Here is a 24315-nt window from a genome sequence, read left to right as displayed (position 1 = left end):
CTGTTGTTGTTATATCCTTTTGTTACTGTTTATTTATTAATAAATTTATATATGATTTTCATATACATTTTACTAATTTCCTTTCATCTCTCACACTTCTATTATAGAGAAAGGGCAAATAGCAATATTAAAATATATCCGCTAATTAATTCCCTTTTTAAAAAATTATATTTTATTGATTTTTTACAGAGAGGAAGGGAGAGGGATAGAGAGTTAGAAACATGGATGATAGGGAAACATCGATCAGCTGCCTCCTGCACACTCCCCACTGGGGATGTGCCTGCAACCAAGGTACATGCTCTTGACCGGAATTGAACCTGGGACCCTTGATTCCAAAGGCTGATGCTCTATCCACTGAGCCAAACCGGTTAGGGCAATTAATTCCCTTTTAATGTGCACGAATTTTGTGCACCGGGCTACTAGTCATTAAATGTAGCTAATGATTTGAAGTTAGTGTAGAATGGAGATAGAGCTTTCTAAAATTTGCTTGAATAAGCTCATACAGCTACTTTTGGACCCAAGATCAAAACTTAAATCTTCTGATTTCAAATTTCATGTTATCTTTATTGCTATATCAACACTAAATGATTTTTATACCAGTTTCAAATTTAGAAAAACTCAATAAGGCAATAACAATACCTAGATACATACTCATAAATGTGTTCTTTTGAAATAGTGGTTTACATTTTAGAAAAAAAATGGATAGTAAACAGACATTTTGAGGAGGACATTTAGGCTTAGTATTATTATTAGATTCAACATGTCTTTCCTTTAAAGCCAACAGAACTCTAAGTTGATAACTGAATAAAGTTCTGAAATATAATGTTACATGTTACATGTGTCAGTTGTTCACCTTAAATAAAAAGTCAGCTAATATTCTTCCAAATAAAAGAGTTTATTCTGGAAAATGAGAAAACTGCAATCAGGAACAGGCAGCCATACGTGTAAGTTCACTAGGACAAAGAAGATGACATTATTTTACAGAAGGGAAGAGGATGTTAGGAAGGCTGTTGTAAAGAAAGAGTTCTTCCTGGAGGGTTTCTTTATGGAGATAGGTGTGAGGGCTCCCCCTACAGATCCTCCCCATTTCAATCTTGGTCGAGTTCTCTTTAATTTTTTATAGTATATTAAAAAAAAAATTAAACCAGTCCATGATAGTTGTATGGAGATTTAAGCCATGTAAAAATTAGTTACACTTAAAACTTTGATATATTTTAAGTGCAGACTCAGGGCAAGGAGGTATTCTCCATTGGTGTAGTATTAGAAACTTTACTCCACAGGCTTCTACTTTGCTGTGTTATAAACACACATTCATACAAACGCACACACACCTTTTCCCCAGTTTCATCCATCTTTTAGACAAATATTTATTTATGATCTAATATATGTTCAGAGTTATAAATATTATTATTTTGACCATGCCAGTAAGAGTATATCTCCAGTGTTTTGTCCTCGGGTTTCCTCCATTTTCTCACCTGTATCTAACAACATGGCTTATTTGACTTCTGACCCTAGTTTTTCTCCCTTTACTCTATTATTAATCTTAGTGACCAGAAATTCCTAATAATTCTGCACATGAGGACAGCTATGCTGTAGGTAGCAGCAATTCACAGGAATACCCTACACGAAGCCAGTATGACGATAATAGCTATACTATACTAAAAAAAGAAAAAAGAAGTGGTAAACCTGGAGATGGGGCGAAAAAAAGAGTTTGTAATTCCCAGAGAGACTGCATGCAAGCAATATTCTTTTACGTTATAGAAATATTCTTGTATTGACCTCACCTTATGTATCTGGTGTGTTCTTTATGAACTCATAAGCCCAAAACAGACTAAGCTAAAAGCATCTGGTTCCCATCAGTCATACATATTGAGCACATAGATATTGAGGAATACCAAAAGTGTTTGATCTTATTTCTTTCAACTGTACCAATATAGCTACAGCCCCAATGTACACATGAATAACCCTTCAATGTGGTGACTTATCTGCCATCATTTTCTACTGTGTGATGCACAAGAAGAGAACTGACTAAATATTTAGGATGTTCCCCTAGTTGGATCATACTCTTGACATTAACAAACTTCATTACTTCTATATATATACCATGTCTTGCTCCTCTTTTTCATTGATTATATTCAACCAGTTTTATCAATCTAGAAAGTCTATAATAATAAAAGCATAATATGCTAATTAGACCGACGTCCTTCCAGAGGACCTTCTGGACGAAGCTGGGGCTGCAAGGGAAGCCCAGGTCCCAGGTGCCAGAGGGAAGCCAGTGTCAGGAGCCTGGGGAAGAAAGGACTACTCTTGCACAAATTTCATGCATCAGGCCTCTAGTTAAATATAATTGGAGAAATGTTCATTTATTGACAGAAAATTAAAAATGTACATATTCACACCTGAAGATTAGTAACAGCATGTGAAACTATATGACAAATGTATATTATGAAATATTCTGAGCCCATAATATTCAGACAGGTTAACTTTCCTCTCTCCTTTACTACATATAATTTAGTTTGGACAATGATTTGGTCGATTTAATGTTTGTCATTTTAGGGCCAGTTTTTAAATAAGGGAAAAAGAACCTGCTTTTAAGCATGTTTTTACCCCCTTCCAGCATTGATTTAAAAAAATATTTCTATTATCAAATCTGGTATCAATTTGCCAATCTACTCATATGCTAGCCAATATATTCCAGTACTTTCTTTTTATTTTAATGCTCACATAGTTGTCATTCAAGAGGACTCACTCATGGCCAAACATAAAAAAAGATCCATTGTAGTTCTGCAAAGTAAAGAAAAATGCTGTATTCTTAAATATGAAAAAAAATTGTAGGTTTATTTTGTCCATGATATTTTTTGTGGAAATTTGACATTTTAAACCTGTTATTTAAGAATTATCATTCATAATAAAGAAAGATATAAATCTTGATTGTTTAAAGACATTAAAACCCAAGGACACTTTCTTAAAAGAGATTATTCAAGGCATTATCCTCAGGCTATACCTTCGCAGACAAATAGAATTTTAACACTGAGCCTTTGGTGGCTGAATTTGATCACATAAGGCAATATGAATATCATAAGCTAAAAATAAATACACAATATGGAAGGGGAAATAAAGCATGGTTTGATTTTCATGTACAACTAAATTTTGCCCATGTCTGAATACTTGCTTCAATGTCAATTTTGAAAACTAAATATTAAAATGACAGGAAAAAATATACCCTCTTGGTCTGGGACAATGCCATAGGCTAGAAAATAGAGAGCATCCATTGTCTTATTATATTAATTGTAACTCTCTTTGTAGTTACCCTATTTCAAAATCAACACTACCTCCACTCCAGTTTTTTGGGACTCTTTGTATCAAAAAAGGCTCTCAAAGAAACTTTAGCATAACTGTAGAGATGACAGGGAATGGAGATAAGATTTTGGGAGAAAGAACTTGGGAGCATCATTAGCTAGAAAGTAGACATTTGATCCATTTATCATATGGTGTATTCACCATCTACAAAGAAGAATGAATCTAAAGGACAAATGGAGTCTTGAAAATTAATGTAACCTGTCTCCTGGGGTTGGATGGGGGGAAAAACAAGTTTGTAAATAAAAATGAACAAAATGACTTTACTAGGATAACTTCATAAAGTATTTAGTTGAACAGAATTGAATTAAGTTGTTCCTATAAACCATCAAAGTTAACATTTTGAGATAGTATCCAATGTGGTGTAGATGTTTTTGTTTATTCCTAATTTGTAAATTTCCAACTAGCCTAGTTTTTATTAAAAGTATGTTCATGCTTGATATAAAGACCCATTCATTTAAAAATGGATGGGAAATATGTGATATAGTAGGAAAATATCCAATTGGAAGGATTCTTTTTCTTGGCCCAAGCATATAACTTAATTTTTTGATGGTGATCAAAGTTTCCTATATGGCTCTTCATATTGTAGCATGAGATTTACAATGTTGTTATATCTCTTCACTGAAATCACTGATGAATGCAGCAGGTGAAATCAGTTTCAATAGAAGAACGAAATTCTGTAGTATTGAACTGGGAATAGTGGCATGCTTTGCATTTTTAAAAAATGTACTTTCAGTAACAAATTGGAGCTGATTTTTTGTTTGTTTGTTTTTTTGTTTTCCTTTGCCTCCATTTTATTCTAAATCAGCGGAAATCCGAGGGGAAAAAGGCAGGAAAGGTAAGATTGGACATTTCAAAGAAAATTGATTTCAAAATATGTTGTGCTATTTTTTCTTAAACTTCTGAAGCTACAGCAGTTACTATATGGTGTTAAAACTATTTAAGATGACATATGTTGTGCTTCTCCCTTAAAAGAACTTCAAGCTTAGCTGTTTCCACATTTTGTATCACTTACATGGTCCTGGAAGCAATTTTCAAGCCTTATTTTATTTTATTTTATTTTATTTTATTTTATTTTTTATTTTATTTTATTTTTCTCCAACACTTTCTTTTTCCAGGGTGCCAAAATGTCATACTGCTGACAGTATCACTTTGTGAATGTTCTGGTAATACAGTTATTTTAAGATGAATTTTAGCAATAAAAGAAATTATTCTGGTATCAATTCACAATTTAGCAGTGACAGCAAAAGTTAGTGAATATGTAGAATGATGATGTCTGATAGGGTCACAAGGAAAAATTTTGTAACTAAATTAAACATGGTTAATCAGCAAATTGATGTTCTCTGAAAAACTGGGCTTTAGAATATAATCTTTCATGTGACATTTTTAAGTTCTGCATATATATAAAATCTGGCTTTTTAGAAAACTATAGTTTTCTAATATCTTTCACATATTGTTAAATTTTAGTTTCTTAATTAGCTAAAGTGCACCACCACTAAAACACTAAAATACATAATTTTTCAGCTGTTCATTGACATTTTTTCTTAGAATTTATGTTTTAGTTTCCACAACATATTTTGGGGTTGAAAGAAATGAGTTTCATGTAAGATTTTGATGTAAGATATTTTACAAATTAAATTCATTTATTATTAAGTGCTATCCATATTAGAAAATAAAATGTTACTTTAACTGTATTTTTGGTTAAATATGAGTATAATATTTAAGAATTATCCTACTCTAGTTTGAGGGTTCAAATTTTGTTTGAAAAAAAAAATGCCAATGGGTGTTCTACGCTGTGACAGAAGTAATCTGTTAGCCCTGACTGTTTTTATCAAGTGTGAGAAATACCTGAAAATGGAGCATGACTAAAATGTCCAAGTTAATTTTCATTAATGTTTGAAAGATAAACTAAAATAATGGCATAGATTGTTTTCAATCAATATACCTTTCTGAGAGTTTTCAAATGCTTGTCTGAACTATCTTATCACTGTGACCTTGAAGTGATGAGTTTTTGAGAAGTAACTCCTCTCAGAAAGCAAAAGATCATAAAAGAGTTCAATTAAAAGGAGGGAAGCAAGGATAGTAAAATGTATGTAACGAGAGAGAGAGAGAGAGAGAGAGAGAGAGAGAGAGAGAGAATGCACGGGTGAGAGAGAGAAGCTCTCCAGATTTTAGATGTTATGACATTCTCAACCATTCTGACAAATTTAGAAATAGATCCAATGCTCAGTTATTTAAACATTGGTATTTTGAAGAACAAAAATATTGATAAATTTATCTAGTATAGCTGTTTTATAAACAGAAAAATGTCTTTGTTTCAAAAATAAGGACTATGTATATGGCACTCTGGGGTAAACTCATTTCCCTGTTCAAAACACCTGGGTCATGAAATTTTAATATCAAACATGTCAATAGTAAATGTTAAACCAGTAATGTCACAATATAAGGTACAATGAAAATGTGGCTTTGAGTGAAGGACACACACACACACACACACACCATATATATATATTTATATATTTATCCTATATAATAAAAGGCTAATATGCAAATTGCCCTCTCAACCGGGAGTTCAACCAGGAATTTGACCAGGGGGAGGGGCTGACCAACTGCCCATGGTCCCTCCCTCCAGCTGGCCCCTCCCCAAATCATCCCCCCCATCAGGGGTGGGGCTAGCCTGCCAACCGCCTGTGGCCCCTCTCCCTGGCAGGGCAGGCCTGATTGGCCCTGATTGGGGCGGGCCAGCCAGACCTCACCTGTGCACAATTTTGTGCACCAGGCCTCTAGTATGTATGTATGTGTGTGTGTGTATATATATATATAATTTTTTTTCAAATAAAAGCAAACCTAAACTTAGGGAGAGACAATATTCAGACTAGAGTTCTGATCTCTGAAATCTGCAAGGGTCTTAATACCTAACAGAAAAAAAATGGTTTCTTTTTTAAGGTAAATAGGGGCAGGTAGAGATAAGCAAAATCTTTTAAGAAGAAACTGGACAAGCAAGATAAATAATCAATGGGATCCACCAGGAAAAATCTCTCCCTGTGGTCAGCTGGTTCAAAGGAGACCCTGATATAGGGCCATGTTCCACTTTTTTAGTGCTTGTTCATTGTTTGCAAGCAAGAAGAGTTCAGCTGCCTGTAGGAAGGTAATATACCTGATTTAAGTTTGGTAAAGACAAAGCAAAAGTAAAAAAGGTACACTTATAAACACTTGTTTATTTTCTCTATTAACTTCCTATACCAATGTAAGAACAATAAAACTAACTTACTGATATTGTGCTTACTCTGTTCTAAGCACTGTGTGTATATGTATATGTGTGTATATATATGAGTGTACATATATACACAAATTTAGTCCTAACAGTAACTCTAAAAGTTTTTTTTCTTACAAATGAGTAAACCATAAAACACCATGACTTGCCTAAGGTTACAGAGCTCACAAGTAGAAGAGCCATGGTTTGAACCAGGCAATCTGTCCAGAAGTTCTCTTGTAAAAAAGAAAAGAGGAAAACTTGAAGTCATAAAACAAATACTTCTATCTCAAAATAATTGTTTTATTGTATATTAGTAGTTATATTGAATATATTTAATGTTATTTTTATGGAAGAATAAGATGTTCACAAATTTTTATTTCTGTCAACTATGATGATGCTACAGACACACCATAAAGCAGTGTTCACTGGTGTGTACCCATTATATACCTGAATTGATATAATGTGGTTAACATAAACCAAGGAGATCAGGTCTGTCCTCTGATGTCCTTTATTTTTGGTTCATTGCACTTATGTATACATTTGAAGGGTATTTTGGATATTAAATTCGAGAAGCTATAAACCTTAAATATATTGTGTCAGGATGTTCATTAACTTTGGATTTATTGAAAATGTTTCCATAAAAAGTTGAATTAATCTCTTGAACTCCTGAACTTTACCTATTTGGGTTTTGTTAATATAAATGATAAAATACAGCTTTTATGTTAAGTTTCATTCAGAGTAAGTGAAAAATATAAGGGTCTTGCATTTGTAAAAAAAAAAAAAGAAAGAAAAGAAAAGAAAAAAGAAATGGGGGGGGGTGCAATACATTACCTTAGCTAAAAATAAAGTATCTAAAGTCATGCTTTATTGTCTTTTAGATTCTAAAACATCAAAGCACCTATTTCACAATGATTTCCCCATGTGTTTAAACTTAAATGACTCCAGATGTCTCAACCAACAGGATCTATTTTCACATTCCAAATCAGAAGTTTAAGTTACAGAGATAGGCACTGTTTTCTACTTTCTTCCTATCAGATCTTTTATATTTCACAAAGCTAGTGCATTCAAGGAGCAGAATAAAAGCATATGATACACTCCATAATTCATTCATTCTTTAACCACATAATTTGAAATTGGGAACAGGGTGAATTTCAACACATTATTCAATCTGTGATTGAATAAACTAGTGTAAGCAATGCTTATATTCAACTAAAAGAGAGACATACACATTTTAACCTGGTTAATATTTTTAAAAAATCATTTCTTGTTTAAACACAAACTGGTTCCCTTAGTTAGAACTAACTTGGAAATTTCTGTGTAAATATTTTTCTTCAAGATCCCTACACTTTTGGCTATGTCTGAGTCTAAATTGCCCTCAGGGCTTGCACAAATGACCAATCTTGTTAAAGAGTATGTTCACCAAAGTGCTAAACTGAAGAGGACAGAAACAGAACTGACAGATTCTCAAAGGAGTATATTTCTTATTTCTTTATGTTTGCCTGAGGTAAATTTACAAAGTGGCTTCTTTCAGAATGAGCTAGTGGGTAACAGAAAGAGTAGCTATAGTAGCAAAGCAAACGAAAGTCATTTTCTGTCATTGCCCTATCTTCTCCTGACTCCTGTCATTTGTGTACAGCAATCATTTGCTCCAAGGCTACACATGAAGGAGAGAGAGGAATGAAAATGTGTGAACAACCATATATTAAAGAATTCACTTTACTGGTGTCTGCAAGGCACCTCTCCATCCCTTATCCCACTCAACAATCCAGAAATGTGTGCAAGTCCTTTCTTAAGAAATTCTTCTACATGTATAATTTGGGAGTTTGAGCACAGAATGGCAAATTGAGATATTTTAATAGGTTATATACAAATGAAAGTAATTCTAAGAATATGTTTCTGAAGAGATGTTTCCACCTGCCTTGGCTTTGTAAAGTGAAGGATTATTTGCATACATTACTTTTTGGAGTAAATGCATCAGGCTAAATCTACAGCAATTGTGAATGCCATTTCTTCTATTCTACCCAGTTTTCTTATCAAATGTTTAATTTTGTGTTAATAATGCTATGAGAAAATTAAATCACACTAAGAGTTCTAATGTAGCATTACCGCCTGCAAGGAAACCCATTTACCTTTTTTCCTGCATACATTCCATAGATAGGCTCTTCCAGGGACATTGTACGTCGGATACTTCTACAGTGTCTTAGCTTCTTATTTTGCTTTGGAATAGATTCATTATTTAACTCAGTGGGTAATGACTGAAAATTTAGTTAGTGGCAAAATGTGGCAAATAATTTAAAGGGCACTTCTACTTTTATCCCTTTGGATTCTCCTTTTATGCTTATTCAAGATTTCTGCCAGCACCTAACTTTAATGTAGCCATCACCACAGATAAATGTCTGTTTTGGCCAAAGCCAGTTTGGCTCAGTGGATGGAGCGTCGGCCTGCGGACTGAAAGGTCCCAGGTTCGATTCCGGTCAAGGGCATGTACCTGGGTTGTGGGCACATCCCCGGTAGGGGGTGTGCAGGAGGCGGCTGGTCGATGTTTCTCTCTCATCAATGTTTCTAACTCTCTATCTCTCTCTCCCTTCCTCTCTGTAAAAAAAAATCAATAAAATATATTAAAAAATGTCTGTTTTGTCTTGCATGTTTGTTTGTATTGATTTGTTTTTTGTTGATTTTTGTTGCTGTTTTTGTTGATTCTGTGACCCTTCTATGTACATATGTGCATTCCCTGAATCTTATTATCATGTGATTACAAGGATTTCATTGTTTTAAACATTGTCTTCCATATTTATGATTATAACTTTAAAAATATATATATTTGTATTGATTTCAGAGAGGAAGGAAGAGGGAGAGACGGGTAGAAACATCAATGATGAGAGAGAAGCATTGATCAACTGCCTCCTGCACACCCCACACTGGGTATGGAGCCTGCAACCTGGGCATGTGGCCTGACCAAGAATCTAACCATGACCTCCTGGTTCATAGGTTGACGCTCAACCACTGAGCTATACCATCTGGGCTATAATTATAACTTTATTATCTGCTTTGTATTATCCTATCTGGTTGACCTGAGGTTTCCCTTCACTAGGTGTTCCATTTTACCCACCTATGATAGTGTTTCCTACTTACATTTATCTCCCCATCTCTTCATTGCCATCCTTGGCTCCTTACTCTTTTATAGTGCCAGTTTCCAACTGTAGTCGCCTCACAGATTGTATTCTCCACAGGCCACTGAACACTGTTTAATGAGAAAAAAATCTCAAAATTGTACTGAAGATTTAGGTTACTACATATTCATAGTATTAAGCTGTAGGTATTATTCAGAAGTCTTTTTATTCTCCTCTTATTAATTTTCTATTCCAGGTCTCAAGACTAATGTCCAAAACTCTTTCAACCACCTTCAAATTTTTTTTCACAAATTCCAACACTGAATTATCCACAGATTACTTTAAGTTCTACCATCCTAAGATAGAAATGATCTTTCTAAACACAATATATTTGAGTTCCTTTCTAGTCCCTCATTTATTCTCTTTCAGTTATTGAAATGTCTACATTTTTAGTCTCTTTCTGCATGCCATTTCCCTTTTTATTTAAAAAACTAGAGGCCCAGTGCACGAAATTCGTGCATGGGTAGGGCCCCTAGCTGCTGCTGGCTGCCAGCCAGGGCCACCTTTCCTTGGCTGCCAGCTGCCAGCCTGGGCCTTCCTTTGTCCCACACTGCCCCCTAGTGGTCAGCACACATCATAGTGAGCGATCAAACTCTTGGTCGGTCAAACTCCCGAGGGACACTTTGCCATATTAGGCTTTATATCAAAGGAAACACAAAATAAAAAGTACCTCCCTTAGGTAGGCTTTTCTTCTTAGTAGATACTGCTATAGTTCAGTAATAAATTGAAGGAGTCATCTCCCCCTATTTACTGAATCTTCTCATTACACATTCCCTTCTATAATCTGTTATCTTTACCTGCCAACTATAATAAAACCCTTTTATCATTTGTCCAAGATTTTCTGCTTAGTACATCCAGAAATTTCTGTTACATTTGACATTTTATTTTTATTTTTGTAATGATTTATTCACTTTATTTTTTAATGTACCTTTATTATTGATGGATGTCCCCCTTTTCCCCTCATTGACCCCCTCCACCCTCTTCCCACCCCCTCCCCAGGCTTTCACTTCACTACTGTCTGTGTCCATGGGTTATGCATATATACATACATGTTCACATTTGACATTTTTACCATTGCTCCTCTCTCAGTCTTTCTGGGAACCTTTCTTCTATAAACACTTCTGTGATCTGTTCAACTATTTTAACACATCCTATCTAATAAAGAGGGAATATGCTAATTGACCCTCACGCCATTGCAAAGATGGCGGTGCCCACTGCCAATAAGGAGGGAATATGCTAATTGATTGTCACACCCTCAAAGATGGTAGCACCCACAGCCACAAGATAGCTGGCAGGGGAGGGTAGTTGTGGGTGATCAGGCCAGCAGGGGAGGGCAGTTAAGGGAGACCGAGCCAGCAGGGGAGGGCAGTTATGGGCGATCGGGCCAGCAGGGGAGCAGTTAGGCATCGATTAGGCTGGCAGGGGAGTGGTTAGGAGGTAATCAGGCTGGCAGGCAGAAGCAGTTAGGGACAATCAGGCAGGTAGGCAGGCGAGTGGTTGGGAGGCAGCAGTCCTGGATTGTGAGAGGGATGTCCGGCTTCTGGTTTAGGCCTGACCCGATCCCACAGGGATCGGGCCTAAACCAGCAGTCAGACATCCCTTGAGAGGTCCCAGATTGGAGAGGGTGCAGACTGGGTTGAGGGGACCCCCCTCCCCACAGTGCACAAATTTCATGCACTGGGCCTCTAGTGAGTATACAATGTTCATACTTGGATTGTGAGGTCTTGTTAATCTAGTATATGTTTCTTCTGTATCTCCTCAATTCCTAGCACAATAACATATTTCACTTTTTAAAAACACTTAGTATATTATTTTTACTTTATTTCCAAATTTGAAAAAAAAATAAGAAGTTTGACTTAATTCAAAGAAAACATTTCTTTTTTGAGAATTTTCAAGGAATTTTATTAAAAATAATCAAACAAGATCAAAGCATATTGGGTTTATGATCATAATTAACTCAAATGTTTATTCTGATTTTTAGTGGTTTGACAGTTTTATGGTCTTTACATTTGCTTAGGTTTCATATTAGGTCTTTCCATATCATTGATCTTCAATTTGGTCTCATATCTTTCTTTTTTTAAAAAAAAATTTATTAAATTGATTGGGGTGACATTGGTCAATATGATCATATAGGTTTCATGTGTGGGTTTCTATGTTATAAGATCTATGTACCACTGCGTGCCTACAACTCAAAGTCAAATCTTCTCCTGTCACCTTATATTAGGACCCTTTTATCTCCCTACCCCCTTCCCTCTGGTAATCACAAAACTGCTGTTTGTGTTCATGAGTTTCAGTTTTATATCCCACATATGAGTGAAATCATAGGTTTCTTAGCTTTTTCTGTCTAACTTATTTCACTTAGCAAAATTTTCTCAAGGTCCATCCATGTTGTTGCAAATGGTGCTAGTTCATCCTTTTTTACGGCTATTACATTGCGTATATGTTATCAACAAGACAAACAATAACAAGTGTTGGAGAGGTTGTGGAAAAAGGGAACCCTCATTCACTGTTGGTGGGAATGTAGACTGGTACAACCACTATGGAAAGAAGTCTGGCAATTCCTCAAAAATTAAGAATAGAGCTACCATATGACCCAGCAATCCCACTCCTGGGTGTATACCTGAAAAACTTGAAATCATGTATTAGCAAAGATATATGCACCCCTATGTTCATTGCAGCATTATTCATGGTGGCCAAGACATGGAAACAACCAGTGTCCTGTGATAGAGGACTGGATAAAGAAGAAAACTTATTTTTAATTTTTCATAATAAAATGTAGAGTATTCTAATAATATAAAAGGGCATGCCTATTATGTAGGGAATTAAAAATCTTTGTTTCATGGTCCTCTGAATTCATGCAAAACAGAAAGACATATGTGCCATGAATGGTGAACTACTCCCAAGACATAATTCAGGAAATTGTAATCCTATTTTTTGGTTTATGTAGAAGTATTCTGGAGAAATCAATTTTGAGAGGTATTTTCTTTTTAAAACTCAGATGTTCTGAATATTTTGAAAGTATTTTTTCCATAAGGTCCTAATTGACTGAACTTTCCAATTTGGACTTCTTTACTTCTTTTTTAAAATAAATCTTTATTGTTGAAAGTATTACCTATGTCCCCCTTGTTCCCCCATTGACCCCTTCAAGCCTGCCCCTGTCCCCTGCCCCAGACCTTCACCAACCTATATTCTGTGTCCATGGGTCATGCATATATGCATACAAGTTCTTTGGTTGATCTCTTCCCACATACTCACCTAACTTCCCCCTGAGATTCCACAGTTTGTACCATGCTTCTTTGTCTCTGGATCTATTTTGTTCATCAGTTTATTTTGTTCATTAGATTCCACATATGAGTGATATCATGTGATACTTGTTTTTCTCTGACTGGCTTATTTCACTTAGCATAATACTCTGCAAGTCCTTCCATGCTGTCTCAAAGGTTAAAAGATCCTTCTTTTTTTACTGCTGCATAGTATTCCATGGTATAAAGTACCACAGTTTTTATCCACTCATCTACTGATGAGCACTTGGGCTGTTTCCAAATCTTAGCTATTGTAAATTGTGCTGCTATGAACATAGAGGTGCATACATTCTTTCTGAAACCTATTTCCAGTCTCTTAGGAAATATTTCTAGAAGTGGGATCACTGGGTCAAATGGCAGTTCCATATTTAATCTTTTGAGGAAACTCCATAATGTTTTCCATAATGGCTGCACCCGTCTGCATTCCCGCCAATAGGGTACTAGGGTTCCATTTTCTTCACATCCTTGCCACCACTTGTCATTTGTTGATAGTAGCCATTCTGACAGGTGTGACGTGTTGCCTCTTTGTCATTTTAATTTGCATCTGGCTGATGATTAGTGACTTTGAGCATTTTTTCATATGTCTCTTGGCCTTCTGTATGTATGCTTTGGAGAAGTGTCTAGGTCCTTTGCCCATTTTTTAATTGGACTGTTTGTCTTCCTTTTGTACAGTTGTATGAGTTCCTTATATATTTTGGATATTAACCCTTTATCAGATGTATCATTGCTAAATATGCTCTCCCATACAGTAAGCTACCTTTTCATTTTGTTGATGGTTTCTTTTGCTGTGCAGAACCTTTTATTTTGATGTAGTCCCATTTGTTTATTTTCTCCTTAGCGTCCTTTGCTCTAGGAGATGTATCTGTAAACATATTGCTATGAGCGATGGGAATCAAACTGTGACCGCCTGGTTCATGGGTCGATGCTCAACTACTGAACCACCCTGGCCAGGCATGACTCTATACTTCTTTTAAAATGTTATTTTACTTACTTATTGCAAAACTGGGGTGGAGTACATGACCACAACGCATCCCTTTTCTTATCCCTTAATAAAAGCTCTAAACCCCACATGAAAGTGTTATCAGCCCTCATGTCTACCATTGTCTCATCTTGCAGCATTAAAATTCATCCACTATATCTCTTGAAACAGATGCTTTCACTTTGTGTGCAGCGTAGTATTGAGGAAGTTGTGAAATAAAATCATACATATTCATTTTCACTCTATGCCCTTTTCTGAGTGTATGGGAAAGAATAGATGTGACATCTTAAGTAAAATAAGTCAAGTTTTAAAAAGTTTTGAAACATATTTTATTTAAAACAGTAGAAAAAAAAGAAAGCATTTTAAAGTTTTATTTGAATATCACTCTTATGTATATTAAATACACTATTCCCAGATCTTTAGCTTTATAATATTTTTAGGTGTAGTTACAAATTCATCTTTTTGCATATTCATCTTTCATAGATTGGGTGGTTTTTCATTCTTTTTTTTTTCCCCCTAGCAGTTAGCAAAAGTCATTGCTTTTCTTCATTCAATACCATCGGAGTCAGTACATAATTTAGAAGCCATTTGGTACTCTCCATGACTAACTCAACAACTGATACATTGAAATTCATATGCTAAATATATAAAGCTTTCATTAGAATTTATGTCTCTTATCTCATCCAAACAGTTGATGCAATTACACTTCTATTCTAAACTTAGGTTTTCATATATATAGATGTCTTCACTGATAAATTAATTACTCCTTTGAAAAAAAAAACCAAGAACAATACCCTTATTTTAGGAGTAGAAATTATTTTGCTTTCATCTTCTTAATTCCTATCCTTTTATTTCTGAAAGTAACTAGTAGAGGAAACTTTCCTAGGGAATTTATTGGATATTTTCTAATAAATCATGCCCGTATTATTGATGGAGAGATATCTACTGACCTCTCTTTTTTGAACTACTAGATTATCAAACACTGTTTATTCCATCAAATCATGTTTTTCTTCTTAGTTGAGTTAAGGTTTAGTTACTCCATAAACTATTGTTATCTTGCCACCAGAAGGGGACAGAATGTTTTTCACTATCTACTGAATCTATAGTAGTTATATGTGTTATTACTATGCCATGCTTTTTTGCAATGATTTCGGTTTTTCATAGTATTCTAATATTCATAAACTTTAAAGCTTTATATTATTAACATATATAAGATTTTCAATGAGTATTTCAATCATCAAAAACGCTTTCATTACTTTAAAGACTATTATACATGTTATGTTCCTTAACCCTTCTGGTTTGAGAACTAGAGCAAGCATTAATTAATGTATAAAGAAATGGTATAAATAGATTGGACCCAGGGAGGTGGATAAAGTTTAGCAATGCAAGACAATACTGATTCAAATATTTTGTCTATTTCTATGACCAATATCTATATGTTTGAGTGCAATGTAAGTAGAATTTTTGGAAATAGTGACAGTCATCTCTCTCTTCTATCAAGCCACACTTATATTGGAAGGTTAAATATTTTTTTCTGAACATGTATTTCTCCAATAGAGTTAGTGAGGGCTGTTGAGTCAAATATGGATCCATTTATAAATAAGAATTGAGATTTTAGAGGCTCATATCTCATGAACATTAGATTAGATAGATTTTGTCTGACGTATTTCCTTATATTCATTTACTTCTCATAAAGGGTGTCCCAAAATTCACGCAAGAAGTAATTTTGATAGAAAATACAGGTTTATAATTAAAAATTGTAAAGTTTTTATTGATTCATAAAGTATACAGTATAAGGTTATGTATGGAATAGCATGTCGGGTAAATAGCCTCCACGGCTTTGCAGCACATATGCACCCTTTTGTTATTGCCTGAGCAGCCGCATTTTCAAAGAATGGTCCGATGATGCCTCCAGCCCCAAATCCGCACCAGACAGTGACACGTGGATGCATCCCAAATCCGCACCAGACAGTGACACGTTGTGGATGCATTTGTTTCTCAACAATCACTCGTGGATTTTCTGAACCCCAAATGTGACAATTTTGTTGATTAACCAAGCCATCAAGATGAAAATGAGCCTCATCGAAATTCAGCCACATTTATGCAAAACGGTCATGGAAAATTTCAACAAAAGAGTGTGTATGTGCCAGCAAAGCTGTGGAGGCCATTTACCTGCTATGCTATTCCATACATAACCCTATACTGTATACTTTATGAATCAATAAAAAATTTACAATTATAATTATAAATCTGTGTTTTCTATCAAAATTACTTCTTGCGTGAATTTTGGGACACCCTTTATATTGCCTCTCGTCATGCATTTCATTTTTAAGGAAGGCAAGTATCCTACTTAACTCACAAGGAAGCCTCTGAAATTTTATTATCACCGGTCATTTTACCAAAGAATTATAAATTTCCTAGTAAATTTTCTAGCCTATTTCTTGAGAATCACTATGAAACTAGTCTTCCTCATTTCCTTGAATTTTGTCTGTATTGTTTAAAATAAGTTGCTATGATTAACTTTAGTGCCTTGAATTAGAGATATTAAAGTAATAAATCCTACAGTCTAATATTGAGTCATAGAGAATTAATAATTCAAGACATCTTATAAGTTCCTTTAGCTTATGCCTAACATACTACTTGAAACCCAGTAAATGTCTAAGGGAAATTTGTTGTCATTTGTTTAACAAACATACATGGAATGATTTTATATATCAGAGTATGTGCTTGGTGATGAAAAGATCAAACGGAATGAGATGGGCTATTTCATCTTAAAGACCTGGCTGGATAATAAGGGAAACAGATATGCAACCAAATAATTTAATTTTATATAACTAGCTCAGTTTACTATAATAATGTCTTATAGAATATTCTTCTTGCATAAGTCTAAATTTCACTTGCATGTACTTAGATTTTCTAACAGGCTTACTCATTTAGAGGGAAGGGCTTCCATAAATTCACTAAACTTTCTTTAAAATAGAATGACTTCTTGATCTTCATGTTTTGGACCATATCTACATTTTGGTCTCTTTTTATCCTATGAGTCATATAAGCCATCGTGTTTTTATTTTGTTCAAATGGCATCCTTTTTTCCATTATATCTGACTCCTCTTGGCCTGAAGTGTTTTTCAGATACCCTTAAACAGCTTTTTTTATTTTATATGAAAGAGAGCTATTGTTATCCAAATATACTTTCAACATTGATTTAAGACTTGGGTTTTTTTTCTTGAAGTGCATATGCTTCCAACAGCGCATCTCTTTACTAACATGACAGATTATCCTCCTTATTTTCCTAAAAACAAGATGTGTAGTGGAGCAAATCTTAAAGGCTGCCCTTCATTCTTTTCCATAGTAAGTAGTTGTAAATGCAATGCTGTAAATCTCTAACATTAAAGAAACTGTCTCTGAGATCTGTTTCATATTCTGTAATAAAGGTGATTGCTGGGAATTGTTTGTTGAGTAACTCCGGAACAGGCTGTGTATCATTTTTATTGATGATAAGATACCATCACTGTAATGCCTGTGTAAAGTTGTTTGGGTGTTAAATTGATTTAAAACATTATGCATTGGATTAGTCATAAAAATTGCAGTGGTTATTGCAATACAGGAAATCCCATTTAAAAAAACTGAGCAAAGAAGCCACCTGCAGTAGGAAAAAATTTCACAATTCACGGCAGAAATTACTAAGGCTAAACTTAGTGAGCAAAAGTCCATAGGGGGCAAGCTTTTTGGCTTTTGTTGGGCTTTGTGAAACAGATAGATAACAAATGCTCATTAGTCCAGCTGCTTCTTCCATGTCTTAATATTCATCAATGAATGTGGTTCACTGCACAGTGATTCTCAAGTGGGGAGAGAGTTTATGTAGTGCTTCTCAACTCTGGCTGCATGTTCAAAGCACCTAGGGGCCTTTAAAATCTTGCAATGCCCAGTTTGTATCCCAAACCAATTATATCAGCATCTCCAAGGTAGGACCCTAGCATTGGTAGTTTTTAAATCTTTCTAGATACTTCAAATACATAGCCAAACTTGGGAACTACTTTATTCAGTTCTTACTGTCTTAAATTTAGATTTAGTACATTTTATTTGTTTTTGTGGAGAAACCTCTATATTAACTGAAAAGTATCAATTGAGAAAAAATATGAATTTTAATAAAAGATAGTCAAAATTTTATTTTGATGTAAAATATTATTCACATGCCAATATAGGACTGGTAGCCATGTAAATGGCCAGCAATGACCAGTAATGTATTTGTCAATGAGTTTAATCAACACTATTGAAAATATGCACATGTGACTATGAATGATAGAAAACCTTTCGAAAAGGCAGCACATGTCTTCAACATGTTTACTCAATCCCCAATTAATAAGCCTCAGTTAAATATTTTTTAAAACATTACAATTTATAAATATTTAAAAGATTCTATGATGGTTTTAACAGACTATATTTCAAATCTAGGTATTGAATAAGGAAAGTACTGTGTCATTTATATTGATCCAAATAACAACCATGCAATATATAAATTCCCATATTTTATTGTCATTCCATGAAATATTTAAATAACATTGCTTCATGACACTCTTCCTATTTAAATTAATAATGGGTTACATACTCATTTGAAATCTATACATGCATAACAGCTGGATAGCATTTCCACTCTTCCTGTGGCTATATTGTAGTATTGCTAGATAAATAAAAACTTTGCCAGTCTGGAAAGATTTCAAGAAAATTATCAGAGTAGGAGGTAGCCAGCTAAAACTAGAGATCAAATAGATGATGGGGTGAATTAAAGGGGATGGTAACAAGAGAAGTATATAGGAACTGGATGACAAGGTAATATTAGGCATGCAAGAGATAAAGCTCTGTAGACTGATGATATATGTGAGTACTCTTTAGCCCATTTACAAAATGTACAAAAAGCCAATATTATATTGCTCTTTCCCAAAGAGTATGAACTGTGAATCTTTGATATTTTACTCTGAATTCATTATTCAAGTGAATGTTACCAAGTAGTATGTGTAAATATGAAAAGCACCCCACCGATCCTTGATGCAGGCAATAGAAGATTAGAGAAAGTTATTAGGTATAAACTTTTAAAAATAAATGTTATTATCTGCCTAGCACATAGATATTTGTTATATAAAATCTCTTTATATGACACATAGAATATTTTTAAATGTTCAAACTCAGTAACTTATCAAGAATTTTCTTTTTAAAAATGTTTTTACCCCCTTCAGATTGGCAAAAATCTTAAAGACTAATGTTATCCAGCATTGATGAGGATATAGGGAAGCAGGCACTCATAAACAGTTAGTAGAGATGTAAATTGATAAAGCCATTTGAAGGGCAATTTATCAGTGAAAAACAAAAAAGAATTCATCATAGGTGATTCGTGCTTCGTGTTGTACCATGGGAAGAGATACAGAACCCCTGTTTACCTCACTGTTAGTGATGCTCACTCACATTGATCACTAGAGTAAGGTGATGCTAGTCTGATCCTTCCATTGTGAAGTTACATTTTCACTTTGTGAAAATACAGTATTCTTTATGATATTACTTTGGCACTAATGTGAATGTTCATCTCTCTATCATCTATCCTTCTAATGCTTTTAGCACCCTTTGGTAATTTTTACCTGAATCAGTAACTTCATTAGGGTTTATAAAACTATGATTTTTCTATTTCTGTCATTGCTTCTGCAATAACATAGAATATTTTTTAGAATTGTATTCATTGTGCATTCAGTTGTTACAACACTCTATTATTAATACTTTTTGTAGCAGAGAATATTACTGCTGTTTCAGGATTCCTGTTGATATTTTAATACAAAACGTCAGAAGTTCAACCCCACCAGGATACTATACCAACTACTAACCATGTTTAAGTTAATATTTAATGCAAGTTATTCTCATTAGCACTATCAAGAGAAAACAGACACTGCCATTTTCTTATATACCCTAGGTACAGCTTTTCAAGTGGAAGTCATAACTATGTTGAGAAAGTGCCCAAGAACAGACTTATAAACTTTTCTCATGCCCAAAACATAATTCAGACGTTGGCCATTGAAATACGGTCTCAACTAAGCTCACCTTTTTGGCCATAAATTAACCCATACTTCCTCAAGTGAAGAGGAGGGAAATTCATGAGTGATAGAACTGTTTACCAGTTGGGAATTAACCCACTGGAAATGTTCCCTTCTAAGGAATTTAAATCAATACCAATTGTCTTAATCCGTGGTTGGCAAACTGCTGCTCGCAAGCCACATGCGGCTCTTTGGCCCGTTGAGTGTGGCTTTTCCACAAAATATCACGTGTGGGCGCGCGTACAATGCGATTGAAACTTCGTGGCCCATGCGCAGAAGTCGGTTTTTGGCCTGGGCAAGTCTATTTTGAAGAAGTACCGTTGATATTTGGCTCTGTTGACTAATGAGTTTGCCGACCACTGTCTTAAGTTATACTTTACCCTATTAATGCAAATGTAGTTTTCTACCTAAAAAGTCTATTTATTGAATAACTTTTAAAACATTATAGTGAGACATACCTCTTCATTTATTAGGTATAGTATTAAGTGTGGGAAAAAAAATTTGAAATTTAGTCTAAAATTATTGCCAAATATCAATACATGAAATGAAAAGAATTAAAAAAAAGTTTTCAGCAAATTAACCAAGGCACTCACAAAATATATTTTATAGTTCAGTATGTTTCCTCTATAGTATTATAAGCATAAGCATCTGTTTTCTTATCCAAGTGAATTTTATGTATCAGTGTTGGCAATGGCAGTTGGATGGTGATGATGAATAAGGACCATTTGTGCACTGAGCTCATTAGACAAAACAGACTAAAAGATGATTTGCCAAGAAAGATGTTTATCAATGACTTATTGGATATTTCTATGGTTAGACTGCTGCTTATCTGCACAGCAATTTAACCTCCTTACCATTTCTGAATAAATGGTTCTTTTTATAAGGTAAAGCATTTGGATACATAGTTGAATGTGTACTTTGATCTATTCAACTTTAATTTGTGTGTGTTAATATTGTGGGGGGAATGGTTAAAAAGGAAAATAAAAACACACAAAAAAGGAGACATATATAATATTATATGTAATATTTTAACCAATAAAGAATAAAAAAAACACAGTTGGGCAGTTGACACTTGAAGTTGCAAAGTTGGATCTCACAAGATGATTAATAGAAGAAAATAGTCAATATGAAACAAGGACAGATATCAATGTGATTGAGTGACATACAATTAACATCAATTAATATTAAAAGTCCGAAATTATGAGGCATAGAATTGTAATCTCTGGTGATTTTGTTTTATAACTCCCTTGTCACATGGTTTTTTCTTCAAACAGCAAGAGCCAAAATTAAAAACAAGTGAATTATGGATTATTAACCCAATAATCACCCCATATTTTAAACACATCTGACTCCTATATGATGGCATTATAGTCTTCTTAGACTAATTTGGTGGCAAAATAAGAACTAACCTGCAGTATCTAAAATACACATTTTGTGTATGCTATGGAGTTTTAAATTCATTTATTCATTCAAAAACATTTATGGAAGGCTCATTGTGTGGCTGGAACTGGGCTAATTGTTATATATACACAAGTCAATTCATTTAAACTTCTTGGACCTGAATTTCTTTGAGAAAATATAAATAAAGAGAAGAGTTATAGGACAACAGCCAGAAAGAAGAGGAGCAATAGGGGAAGGAGGAAGAGAAGAAAAAGGAAAAAAAGAAATCAAGGAGAAGAAGGGGAAATGTAAGTAGGAGAGAAGAAGTTCTAAAATAATGATTTTGGAGTTTGTCATTCCATTCCATAAAAGCTATACAGCAAATGGTTGTTTGAAAAATGGTTAATGAATTATTAAGTTTAAATTTTATTTTAGCTCTTGGAGATTAAATTTAATAGTGTTCATGTTATTTTTTTTTACAAAATGGATAAAAATTATAAAATTTATAGGATTTTAAACTTTCCATATTTAATTAGTTAGTAAGCCTATATCACTAAGTTGTATAAAACACTATTGGTAAAATATCATTACAGAATGAGATTAAGAACAATGTGGAAAACTATTGGACATTGAAAAAAGAGATAGAGGAGAGAGCAGATAGGCTTGAATTTAGGAAGTGAAACAAGTTAAAAAATGAGTAGAAAAGAGCAAGAGAGGAGAGAAAAAAAGGAAAAAAAATTGAGTAGTGAATAAAAAGATAAGAGAAGGGGAAATGGAGTAGGAGCAGTGAAGAGGAAATTACATATATGAATAAACCAACAGAGACTAGAATAATAAAACATCAATAAAGCAGATAAAGATCAATTTTCAAAAATGTGAAGAAATAAAGGACAGAGAAAAACTAAAACAGGGAAAGGAGAAGAAAAATGGTAGGAAAAAAAGGGAAAAGTGGAAGAAAAAGCTCCAAAAATTCTATATAATAAAAGCCTAATATGCAAATCTACTGAACCATGGAACAACCGATGGAATGACCAGTCACTATGATGCACACTGACTACCAGGGGGCAGACGCTCAATGTAGGAGCTGCCCCCAGCCCTCAGGCCCCAGACCAGCCAAGGCATGTGCCAGCAGCCCCACCCCCCGCTCACCGGGCAGAGGGAGGCAACCGTTGGTGGCCGGCAAATGGGCGGCTGTGAGGGTCAGGGCCAGCCGGCAAGGGAAGCAACCGGCAGTGGTGGCAGGGTGATTGGGGGGCAAGGCCGGCCTGCAAGCAGGTGGTGCCAGGCCAGACAAGGTGGTTGCCAGCAGCCCCCCCACCCCAATCACCCCACCAGTTGCCCCACAGATTGGCGCCGATCTCTGAACAGGCCTAGGGACTCTCCTTTTCACTCATTTCATGCACCAGGCCTCTAGTAAATAAATAAATAAAAAATAGTAATAAAATTTTTAAAAATAAAAAGTGAAGTTTCCTTCACTTTAGCTGAGTTTTAATGCCCCATGGGACCTTGTTTAGGACCCCAATATTCTCTTCTGTCTGCAAATTCTGGGTTTTCTGTTAAGTACTTAGGTGCTGACCACTGTCAGGTACTATCTTTTGGCTTTTAGCACCCTGCTTGAAGCTCCAAGTGATCCACCAGTCCCCTGCTTATGTGTGTCTCTGCAGGCCTTGGCTGTGAAAAGAGAGGGCCAATCTGCCCTCTTTGTCTGTCTGCCAGCTGTCAATCTTAATCACTCAAGTGTCTGTTTCTGACAGGGCTTTAGGTGGGGTTGGTGCTGTTTTGCTTTCAGGAAATAAGATGTTGTGTTTTTTTTTTTTTCTTTCTGATCCAGAGCTACTCCTCCACAAGTGGCCCAAAATATAACTTTGGCCTTGATTGGTCAGATCCTTGTAGGGAGATCAATGTGGTTGGCTGAAAACCTGGAATTTTTATGTCTTGTTCCCAGAATAGCAGGGCAGAAGACCCCTCTTTCAATCCAGTCGCTGAAGGCTCCTTGGGACTATTCAGACCCAAAAGCTTGGCCTCTGCCTTTGTTTCCTCTATAAAGCTCAAAATGCACAGTGTGGCAGGCTGTATCTCCTGCCCTGAGGTTACTGGGAGGAGCCAGCTTTTCTGGGGAGAAAAGGCTGCTTAGGTTTGGAAGCTTAAGAACATCACTAATCATCTGAGAAATTCAAATAAAAATGACAATGAGGTATCACCTCACACCTGTCAGAATGGCTATCATCAACAGATCAACCAACTACAAGTTTTGGCAAGGTTGTGAGAAAATGGAAGCCTAGTACACTGCTGATGGGAATGCAGACTGGTGCAGCCACTGTGGCAAACAGTATGGAGTTTCTTCAAAAAAATTAAAAATGGAACTCCCACTTGACCCAGTCATCCCACTTCTAGGAATTTATCCTAAGAAACCTGAAACACTCATCAGAAAGAATACATGAACCTCTATGTTCATAGCAGTATAATTTATAATAGCTAAGTGCTCATCAGCAGATGAGTGGATAAAAATACTATGGTACATCTACACAATGGAATACTATGCAGCAATATAAAAGAAAGTACTCTTACCATTAGCAACAGTGTGGATGGACCTGGAGAGTATTACACTGAGCAAAATAAGCCAGTCAGAGAAAGATCACATGATCTTTCTCATATGTGGAATCTAATGAACCAAATAAACTGATGATCAATAATAAATTCAGAGTCATAGCTGCATGAACAGACTCTTGAACCTCAGAGGGAAGGCAGAAGAGGGTTGGTGTAAAGAGATCAACCAGTGTGTGGGGGGGAACTA

The 24315-nt window shown here is 35.1% G+C and overlaps 1 protein-coding gene across 4 annotated transcripts in view; it reads left to right on the top strand.

The window, feature by feature from the left end:
- The window catches only part of PCDH11X (protocadherin 11 X-linked), a 920016-nt gene that overhangs the window by 495567 nt on the left and 400134 nt on the right, over positions 1-24315 (top strand). For 2 of the 4 annotated variants that reach the window (XM_005883182.2, XM_005883181.2), the window contains exon 4: positions 4166-4195. The exons of the other annotated variants lie outside the window; for them this stretch is intronic. In XM_005883182.2, the coding sequence (XP_005883244.1) occupies positions 4166-4195 (30 nt within the window). The remainder of the gene's footprint in view (positions 1-4165; positions 4196-24315) is intronic. 4 annotated transcript variants of the gene reach the window in all.

Source organism: Myotis brandtii, unplaced genomic scaffold (genome assembly GCF_000412655.1).
Source record: "Myotis brandtii unplaced genomic scaffold, ASM41265v1 scaffold779, whole genome shotgun sequence".
NCBI lineage: Eukaryota > Metazoa > Chordata > Mammalia > Chiroptera > Vespertilionidae > Myotis > Myotis brandtii.
This window is presented reverse-complemented; position numbering and strand designations above follow the sequence as displayed.